The sequence below is a fragment of the Astatotilapia calliptera genome, chromosome 3 (assembly GCF_964374335.1).
Source record: "Astatotilapia calliptera chromosome 3, fAstCal68.1, whole genome shotgun sequence".
Classification (NCBI taxonomy): domain Eukaryota; kingdom Metazoa; phylum Chordata; class Actinopteri; order Cichliformes; family Cichlidae; genus Astatotilapia; species Astatotilapia calliptera.
The window spans coordinates 69,611,010-69,621,382 of record NC_137424.1 but is presented as its reverse complement, the minus strand read 5'-3'; the positions used below and the strand labels follow the sequence as shown (position 1 = coordinate 69,621,382).

The following is a 10,373-nucleotide window of genomic DNA, read 5'->3' as shown; positions in this document are numbered from 1 at the left end:
CACCAGTAGATGGAGACATTTGCTTGGCTGTGGTTTATAAAGAGTGTGGCTGTAATTGCTGAGGTCATGATTTCAGGGTGTTTGTGCTTTTTCTATTATTAGGATTTTAAGAAATTGTGATTATTTACAGCTTTGCTGTTAGACCTTTTTATAGTTTAGTATATTTTCTTTTTATACTTCTTGTTAAAGTTCCCTCATCTTACTGTGTGCCCTTAATGATGATTACTATCACATTAAATATGGACAAAGGTTGCATCTGGTCACAAAGTAACATCCACACCTCTTGTGTTGACGTGTAGTTGCACATTCTCATCATCGTAATTGCTTTCTGATGTGCTGACATGTGGCACCCTGAATATTTTAAGTGTGTAATAAAACCTGGCCACCTTTTTTTGCTTTTGTTGTTACAATAGTTTACATCAGGGGTGGGCAACTCCAGGCCTCGAGTGCCGGTGTCCTGCAGGTTTTAGATGTCCTTGATCCAACACAGCTGATTTAAATGGCTAAATTAACTCCTCAACATCTCTTGAAGTTCTCCAGAGGCCTGGTAATGAACTTATCATGTGATTCAGGTGTGTTGACCCAGAGTGAGATCTAAAACCTGCAGGATACCGGCACTCGAGGCCTGGAGTTGCTTACCCCTGGTTTACATCATTGAACAGAGCGAAATTTGCTCCCATCTGATGTGGTGTTAGGGTGATATTAAGTTTCGCCAGTAGGTGCCAGTGGCGGCTCAGACAAATGAGTGACTGGCAAAGTAATCCCTTACAAAAGTAATGCAGGCCAGTCATTGTAATGGAAGCCGTCAGTGACACAGAGCTGCTGTTTTGCCGTGTTTCAGAAAAATAAACCTCAACATGCACTTGGATGAGCCTTGGCTTCCTTCAGCTGTGTCTGCAGTGTGTTCAGCTGTAGCTCATTATACAAAACAAACCTGAATCAGGCTCGTTCCAGCACAACAGGTCAACCAGGAAGCTTTGTTTAAATGTTATAACGACAAAGCTGCCACATGGAAGAAATTCAAGAAGATCAAGTTGTATTGCCTAAGTTAAAATTAATGTGAGGTGAAACACATTTAGCTTGTATTTGAGACCACAGGCCTTGGTTTACAATAGAGACAGACAAGGCTGTAGGTCCACTTTATTCTGATACTGGTTGAGGGTTCTGAGAGGGAAACATACACATGAGGAATATGTAATGCCGGCAAATCACAACCTCAAAGCCATCTTCACTGAGACTGTAACTATTTTCCCTGATTCCCTTCTTAGCTCACCTGCTCAGTCTGACCACAGTGACCTTTTCTCACACCTGTGCTGTGTTTTCAAGGATGTTTTCCACAAATGAAGCCACTTCTATGTCACTGAAAACACCTCATTAAATAAAATTAGTCAATTATGAAGTAAGTCGTGCACACTTGTTAAGCTACTCATCTTTTTGATTTCCATCCACTATCACAATCCTCATATAAGAAGTACAAGTACAAGCCCTGCTCTCCATACTTCTTCTCCCTTCATAACAGCGAATTAGCCCTAAAAATCAGCTTATTGGATAAAATAGTATCTGCTGTTTCCTGAGACTGCATAATAAAGGGAGTGTTTGTACTGAATTAATTAAAAAACCTTCCACATAAAACAACTCTATTAACTCATTCACTGCCATTGACATCTATAGCCGTCAATTGCAGTGCATGAGTCAATGGGTTTAACTCATTCACTGCCAATGGCTGGCAGTGAATGAGTTAACAGCCTTTTTAACTTTATTTGGTCTACAGATACAAGAGCTCTGTATTTTTGTATTTCCTTGAAATCTTCCAAAGAAAAAACTCAGGTCACTTTATCTTAGTTTTGGTTGTGAAATGAAGCCTTTAATAAAAAATAAGGATTTTTTTTTTAAAGGAGGACAGTGTAACCAGATGTGTGTGCAAATGTTTTCTAATCAGTCTTTTTTTCTTTTGCTAGATATGTTGATGCCATGTCTCTCCTGAAAATGAGATTTTTAATCTCAATGAGATTTTTTACCTGGATAAATAAAAGACAAATAAAAATAAAAAGTGTTCTTTAGTTGAGAGATGAGAAAGTGATCTGTTTTCAAAGAGATTATTTTTCATCTTTAATGTTTGTTCAGAATTATAACCTCCCTTTCCTGTTAAACGTGTTGAGTGAGGAAGAGTTCCTCCCCTCCTGTTGACCTGAAGCCAGAACCGTTGAGCTTCAAATCAACAACTTGAGAGCATGGAGCGAGGACGGCTGCTGTCGCACTGCTGGGCTTTGTTGTTTCTCCACTCCTCCCTGACTGCTGCTGCAGGTGAGTGTTTCTGAGTGTGCAGAGGCAAGAAGTGAGCTTCAAATACTTTTTTACTTAAGTAGAATTTTCATGTAGCTGTACCAACAGAGCTTATTGCATGCAAAGAGAGTAAAGAGGCTAAAGCATTACATTTATGTATCATTTATATAGTTGTACTCAGAGGTTAAGTATCTGTACTTTTACATAGTAAATCATTTCTGCACTGTTGCTATCTGTGTGTGTCTGTCATTTCAGTTGTTGTCAGTAATTGACTGATTAATGTGTATGTCACTTAAGCTTGAAGCTGCAGCTTATTTCATTCACTGAGTTAAGACTTTCCAGAATAATATGAAATCATTCATTGGTAGAGTGACTAATAATTATATTTTTAAGTGACACATATTTGTTTGTTTCATGAATATAAAATCTTGAAGCAAATGTATCACCTTAACAAACACAAAAACACCGACACACGCACGCACACACACACACACACACACACACACACATACACACGCACACACCCACACACACACACACACACGCACACGCACACACACACACACGCACACATTTACTATAAAGGAACATAGCTTCATTACTGAAAGAGGATACAGGAAGAGGATCTGTGTGTTTTCTCAGCAGAGACCTTTAGCAGGAACAGGTTATTCAAGGTGCCTGTGACTACGTGTTTGTCTTCGGAGCTCCCCAAGGGATTTCCCAAATGGGTTTTTCCTTTTTTAACTCTAACAATTAGGGAGATCCTAACTATGTGACCTCATAGATTGTTGTATCCATACCTGTATCACATATTACATGTGGTGATCTCTAATTGCAGGATAACAGAATTTGTCTGCTTAATACACACCAGTTGTCTCTTTTGTCCTGTAGACCTCGTAAACATCACAGCTGAATCTGGACAGAACGTCACTTTGTCATGCAGAGCCAACAACAACAACCTCGTCACATTTCTGGAGTGGAGCAAACATGGTCTTAGGAAAGGATATTTACTTTTGTACCGGGATGAGCGGTTTGATCTAGAGAACCAGCATCCATCGTTTAAGAACCGAGTGGAGCTACAGGACAGACAGATGAAGGATGGAGACGTGGCGTTGATACTGAAGGATGTGACGCTTGATGACCGTGGAAGTTACGAGTGTCGTGTTGAGACAAAAATGAACCGCAAAAAGAGAGCGAATCAGGATGACGACCCCATCATCATCATCAGCCTGAATGTTGTTCCTCCAGGTGAGTGAGCAGAGTTGAGTGTGTGTGTGATCAGAGGTGAAGCTGCTTCCTGGTTGTTGATGTTTGTTTCTAAATATGTTGTTGATCAGACTTTGTAGAAAGCAGCTGGTGTGAATGTCTGACACCTGTTTATAACCTACAGGGCAGCCGGGAGGTGACGAGGAGGATGGAGGGAAGAAGGGACAAAGAAGTCGTAACAGTATTCTCATTGTGGCAGTTCCCACTGTTCTTGTCTTTGGTCTTCTTGCTGTACAGATCTACACAAAACGCAAAAGACAAATTCAGGGTCCAGATGAATACCAGCCTCCTTCTGAAGTGATGACTATTTGAAATGTCTCAGATTCTACAGCTTCTACAGTGTCCTGATGATGCTTCAAATCCTCTCATCAACTGTGTGTAGAAAATCAGCCCGACTCAGTAAACATGTTCAATGGACTGTACAGTCCATTGAACATGTCCCATGGTACATATTGCAACTCCCTTATTCACCAAGGGTCGCTAAAAATGTCATTTCTACACCAGCTTCTCTTCCTGACACCACCCATAAGGGACCTTTGTTTGGGCTCGCCCTTTTGGGCCATGGAGACCCTGAAGGGGAATTCTGCGGACACATGTGAGCACATATGTTTGCTTTGAAATGAGATGCATCTGATACAGGGATAGTGGGAGGTCTTTGTGCTCACAGTGGGGTTTATGGTTTGAAGAGAGGTGTAAGCAATGGAAACAGCTGCTGTGCAGACACCGTCACAAAGTGCTAACTGACATGTTTATCGCTTACTGACTGACATGAAAGTCCAGAGCAAACCCTAGTGTGGGAGTCAAATGTCCACCTGAAATTATTTTGTTAAACGACAAATAACAATACGGCCGCATAATAGTGTTTGTTCTGAGCCATGTACACATGTCAATAATGCAACTGTGTCCTGCCCATTCTGTTTATAGTTACAGTGAAAACATTGGTTGCTAGGGTGAGGTGGCATCAGATAATCTGCTGTTGTTCCTGTTACTCTACCTCTGTCACATGAGGTAAAAACTCAACATAGATAAACAGATTTTCTCACTAAGATTTCCTGCTGAGATAAACTACAGCAATGTGACTTATTTGAAGTCTTTAAACGCAAACTAAATGAGCTTCAGTGTTTCCTCCCTCATGAATTAAAAGTGATCACGTTGTCGCTTAATTCATAGTGACCAAATAGTCAGCATGGCTGAGGAGCTCATTATGTAAATTAATATTACATGTGTACATGTGGGGCGATCGTGGCTCAAGAGTTGGGAGTTCGCCTTGTAATCGGAAGGTTGCCGGTTCGAGCCCCGGCTTGGACAGTCTTGGTCGTTGTGTCCTTGGGCAAGACACTTCACCTGTTGCCTACTGGTGGTGGTCAGAGGGCCCGGTGGCGCCAGTGTCCGGCAGCCTCGCCTCTGTCAGTGCGCCCCAGGGTGGCTGTGGCTACAATGTAGCTTACCATCACCTGTGTGTGAATGTAAAGTAAACTAGTAAAGCGCTAGTAAACTAGTAAAGCGCTATATAAATGCAGGCCATTTACCATGTGTACTGTATCTTACAGCAGAACTGGATAATATGCTGATATGTTTTAAACTTGAAACTGTTTGCAAAGCTCACAGGTGAACTCTCACTGCAGTGTAGCTCCATCTGTCTTCAGTTTGGCTGGTCTAATATTTCTGTTATCATTAGTTTAACTGGCATCAGATATGCTGAAGGCTTTTAAACAGGAAGGAGTAAAGTTGATCATGAGGAAGAGAAAAAAATTGTACTTATTCTTTTTTTTAAAACATTGTGATGAATTTTATTTGTTTGAAATACCCTGGAAGAACTACATCCACCATCACAATCTTAATCAACACAGAGTCAGAAGAGTGTGTTTTGTTTTGTTTTAAATCAGACATGTTAAACTCATATATTACTGATCTGAGAGATGACAAAAAACTTGCACAATTTAATAAAAAAAAATTAAACATTGCAAATCCATCCACTCAAAAAAATATGTTCCATCTCTACATACATGTTGTGTTGTGATTGTCCTGTGGTGCTCTGGAAGAGAACCAAATACATATTTAAATGAGGTAAACTGGGGAAAAAATAGTCCATGAGTCCATGGGATTTAAGAAAAGAGACGTGATGTTAGTTCTAGACCTCAAACATGTCCGTTTATAAAAATGTGTTCATTTCTATCTAGAGTGTAAAAAATGTGGAGATAAATATAAATCTGAAACTAAACAGAAATCCTGTGTCCTGTGTGAAACATCAAAATGTACTATTTTTATGAATTAAAAAAGAAAACCATATTTTCCATGTACATGAGCATAATTAAAATTAACAGCTGCAGATGATCTCAGAAATGCATCCTGAATGAAAATAAGAAAATAAAGTAGGAAGAGCTTCATGAAGAACTTCCTGTACTCTGCAGCTTTAAGAATGCAGTGAACCATTCAGGTTTGGATGTTTCTCTGTAATGTAAACAAGCAGGAAGTTCTTATTACTCATAATTCCTTTTTAATCGTATGATCTGTGATTGCAGTTCAACCACAGAACCCTGCCCTGTTTCTTTTTTTTTTCCTTTTTGTTTTTGCTTCTTGATAACAAAAGGAGAAAAAACTTGCCTATGTAGAATTTTTAAACCATTTAAAATCACAATTCATAGTTTTATATGTGAATTATATAATGTTAAATTACTATTAAACAAATGACTGACTAAGTATTTTAGACTTCAGCCATATTCCATTTAAATCAGGTATCATACAAAAATAAAAATAGAGTCATGACAATAAAAGAATATGACTTTAAGGACTTAACAACATTACTTCAGATATAGTGCACCAACATCTCTGATACATTAGTGCTAAGGGAACACTGAATGACCTGCTGGTTTTCTTTTTTTTATGAAGAAGCAGAACATTTGCACAAAATCACCAACACACCACATGAATCCTGCCAATTCTTCACTTCCTTATAACCCACTGAATCAGGTACTGAAGCAGTGATGCACTGAATGAAGCTTCGGACCTCTGTGATCACGTTGCCCTGTTTAAACAAACCAGGGCTTCTGAAGCAATGCACTGATTTTTTAGACGCATGCGCTGGAGATTCAGCTTCAAACAGACAATCATTAGCTATTAGTGTACTTCTCGTGTTTCTGAGTTCTTTATTTGGGTCCCACCTGTCATGGTCCTGGGTTATGTGACCCAGTGCTTTGCATTTCAATGTATTTTATTATTCATTTGTTTTCCAGTTTCATTTTAGCTTATCTCGTTAATTTCTATCAGGCCCCGGTGGCTGTTTTAGTGATTTGTTTATTGGATCCTCTCGTGTCATCAGCCCCTGTGTTTTAGTCTCCCTTGTTGGTTCATGTTATTAAGTTCATGTCATGTCTCTCTCGTCAGGTTTACTGTTTATTTTGAAAGTCTCGTTTCCATGTTTTGTTTTACTTCCCCTGTGGCATCACTATGTTCATTCTAGTCAGCTGTCTCATCGTGGGTTTCCACTTCCCTTGATCACCTCTTAGTCTGTGTGTTTTCTTTCAGTCTTCGTCGGATCGTCTGTGTTGCCTCCCTCCATGTGTATATAGTCATTGCCATAGTTGTTTAGTGTTACATTTAACTCTTGCCCCTGTTTGCCTTCGTTTCAGTTGTATTCATGTTATCAGCCACAATAAAGGCTCGTTTTTTTGTTTGTAGCTCAGTTTCGTCTCCCTCCCTGTCTGCCTTTGAGTCCCTAGCTAAAACACACGGGCATACGTCGCCATGACACTACCTCTGCCAGCCACGCAACCACCGTGACAAGTTGTGCGTTGTCAGCACTCATCATTGTTGATGGTGGGAGCATTCTGTCTTCTGCTGTGAGAGCATTGGAGATATTTGTTTCTCTGGTAGTGATGGCCAAATGAAGCCTTACGATTACTGGAAGCTTTACATCCAATTGGTTCAAAAAATGGTTAGTTTCTTGAGGCTTCATATGCACATAATCCCCCTCTGCTGGTCAAAATCTTTACTGTTATTTCAACTATTTGTCATTCCGGACACATTGAGCCCTCTGCAATTTGCATATCAAAAGAATCCACTGAAGATGCCGTTACTGCAGCCATCCACACAGCCTTCTCACACCTCGAATATGAGGACACCTATGTTTGAATGCTGTTTATAGACTACAGATTCATTCAACACCGTCATCCTAAAGAGACTGATGGGTCATATCAAAATTTTTTTAGTTTTTAGTTCACAAATTATTTGGATTATGAAAGGAGCGAGCTGAAAGATTTCCATATTTCCTTAAACTCTCCCAGAGAAAACACGCAGATCGCTTAATATATGTTGTAAAAACCTGATTATTAAAACAACATATGAGATCATTTTTAAAAGTACAACAGTGTCACCCGATGTGACTACTGTAATCAGTAGTGCGTCTTTTTTTGGCTAGAAATATACGTTATTTAAGAAAGATGGGGGTTAACCTGGCTGTTTTCAAAGCCTGGATTATATTTTCATATCTAATGTTTTTTTTTTTGTTTTTTTTTTAATGGGCTGTAATTATGATGCCTGTAATCTCTATTTGGAAACTAACGTCATAAGAGCTCCTCCCATTTGATGTCAACAAAGAGCCGTTGAAATTCTAATCTACTCAGCTTGAGAGCATGGAGAGAGCCGGGCAGCTGTCGCACTGCTGGACGTTATTGTTTCTTCACTTCTGCCTGTCAGGAGCTGCATGTGAGTGTGTGTGTGTGACTTTTTGGACAATGTGGGGAATCTCCAACACATATGTACATGCATACATATATGTATATTTGTCCCTGTAATGTGTATGTCATAATCTTAAATCTGCAGCTGATTTCATTCCCCTTGTTAAGATTGGTGGGATTTAATTCAAAATAATATGACATCATTTAATAGATTTATTAGTAGACTGACATTTTATGTTGGGCAGCAAGTCTGTCTGTGTGAAGTTTGCATGTTCTCTCCATGTTTGCATGGCTTCTCTCCACTTGTTTTGGCTTCCTCCCACAGTCCGAAGACATGCAGTAAGTGGGGTTAGGTTACTTGATGATTCTAAATTGCCCGTAGGTCTGGGTGCGACTGGTTGTCTGTCTTTATGTTCAGGTGATTATTTATAAATCATTGAACCAAATGTATCTCATAACCAAATGCATCTCATAACCAAATGCATCTCATAACCAAATGTATCTCATTAACAAGCATGTTTCCTGTATAGGAGCATAGTATCTTAATACCGAAAAACCAAGAAGAGTTGTGTGGGTTTCAGTTACAGGTTTTTGCCTCAGAACTGTTTTGCAGCCTTTAGCATGTGGGTGTGGAACCTATAACCATATCCTGTTTATAAGAGTTTTATATCTGATGGATGTCACTGGGAAATCACCCTCATGTCACCAAGAAATGTCTAAAGAGTCTTTTTCTTTCTTTCTTTTTTAGCTCTAATAATTATGGGAGAGCCCAACCTTGTGACCTCACAGATTGTTATATCAATACTTGTATCACATATTACATGTGGTGATCTCTAATTGCAGAATAACAGAATTTGTCAGCTTAATACACACCGGTTGTCTCTTTTGTCCTGTAGACCTCGTAAACATCACAGCTGAATCTGGACAGAACGTCACTTTGTCATGCAGAGCCAACAACAACAACCTCGTCACATTTCTGGAGTGGAGCAAACATGGTCTTAGGAAAGGATATTTACTTTTGTACCGGGATGAGCGGTTTGATCTAGAGAACCAGCATCCATCGTTTAAGAACCGAGTGGAGCTACAGGACAGACAGATGAAGGATGGAGACGTGGCGTTGATACTGAAGGATGTGACGCTTGATGACCGTGGAAGTTACGAGTGTCGTGTTGAGACAAAAATAAATCGCAGGAAGAGAGCGAATCAGGATGACGACCCCGTCATCATCATCAGCCTGAATGTTGTTCCTCCAGGTGAGTGAGTAGAGTTGAGTGTGTGTGTGATCAGAGGTGAAGCTGCTTCCTGGTTGTTGATGTTTGTTTCTAAAGATGTTGTTGATGAGACTTTGTAGAAAGCAGCTGGTCTGAGTGATGTGATCAGAGTGCAGTAGATAATGTCTGACAGCAGTTTGAAGAGGAAATGGATTCTGTTCTGTTCTTCACTCATCACCTACCTGACAGCTGACACCTCACACCTGTTTCTCACCTGCAGGTCAGACAGGAGGAGACACAGAGGATGGAGGGAAGGAGGATGGAGGGAAGGAGGAACGGGGAAGTGAGAAGATAGGGAGGCATAGCTCTGTCGGTGTGGCAGTTTCTGCTGTCCTTCTTTTGGGTGGTATTGTTGTGTTTTTGATCTACAGAAAACATAAAACAACACATAATCTGGACCCATACCAGCGTCCTGCTGAACTACAAACTGTTTAAAATGTGTCACATGTTTCTACAGCTGAACTGTCAGTGCCTCTGCTGCTGTTTCCTCAAACCTTATTTATTTGTTTTTTATACTGTTTTGCATATTAGAAGGTTTCAGCTCTATTTATGGTTCTATCTCTGTTCTGCCGCTACAGGAAGCTGAGAAAGGCATAATGTGGTAACTTTATCTCTGACTGACTGATGTGAAAGTCCCTAGCATTACATTTTCCCTGCAGTGTTACGAGTCAAACTTCCAAGATTAAATTTGAATAAGATTATCAATATGTGTTTTTTAAGCTTTAAACAGTTTCCAAAGCTCATGATTGAACTATGGATGTTACTTCTGTTGAGTTTGTGTGGTTTGATATTTACGTAATTATGAGCTTAACTGACATTGGAGATACTGAAAGCTTTTAAACAGGAAAGATTAAATTGCAATAACAGGGAGAGAAAA

The 10,373-nt window shown here is 39.8% G+C and overlaps 2 protein-coding genes across 2 annotated transcripts; both read left to right on the top strand.

The window, feature by feature from the left end:
- The first annotated feature begins 2,144 nt into the window (after positions 1-2,144).
- LOC113018483 (uncharacterized) lies at positions 2,145-5,838 on the top strand. The gene is made up of 3 exons (XM_026161551.2): positions 2,145-2,304; positions 3,175-3,531; positions 3,674-5,838. Exons 1-3 carry the CDS (start codon positions 2,232-2,234, stop codon positions 3,859-3,861), a joined length of 618 nt encoding a protein of 205 aa, XP_026017336.2. The 5' UTR covers positions 2,145-2,231; the 3' UTR covers positions 3,862-5,838.
- Positions 5,839-7,391: 1,553 nt separating this feature from the next.
- Positions 7,392-10,373, top strand: LOC145425717 (uncharacterized). Its single transcript, XM_080299002.1, has 3 exons — positions 7,392-8,253; positions 9,122-9,478; positions 9,717-10,373. Exons 1-3 carry the CDS (start codon positions 8,181-8,183, stop codon positions 9,929-9,931), a joined length of 645 nt encoding a protein of 214 aa, XP_080155128.1. The 5' UTR covers positions 7,392-8,180; the 3' UTR covers positions 9,932-10,373.

Coding starts and splice junctions, on each gene's coding strand:
- LOC113018483 (XM_026161551.2), top strand. CDS start 2,232: ATGGAGCGAGGACGGCTGCTGTCGCACTGCTGGGCTTTGTTGTTTCTC. Junction 2,305..3,174: donor CTCCCTGACTGCTGCTGCAG/GTGAGTGTTTCT, acceptor TTTGTCCTGTAG/ACCTCGTAAACATCACAGCT. Junction 3,532..3,673: donor CCTGAATGTTGTTCCTCCAG/GTGAGTGAGCAG, acceptor TATAACCTACAG/GGCAGCCGGGAGGTGACGAG.
- LOC145425717 (XM_080299002.1), top strand. CDS start 8,181: ATGGAGAGAGCCGGGCAGCTGTCGCACTGCTGGACGTTATTGTTTCTT. Junction 8,254..9,121: donor CTGCCTGTCAGGAGCTGCAT/GTGAGTGTGTGT, acceptor TTTGTCCTGTAG/ACCTCGTAAACATCACAGCT. Junction 9,479..9,716: donor CCTGAATGTTGTTCCTCCAG/GTGAGTGAGTAG, acceptor TCTCACCTGCAG/GTCAGACAGGAGGAGACACA.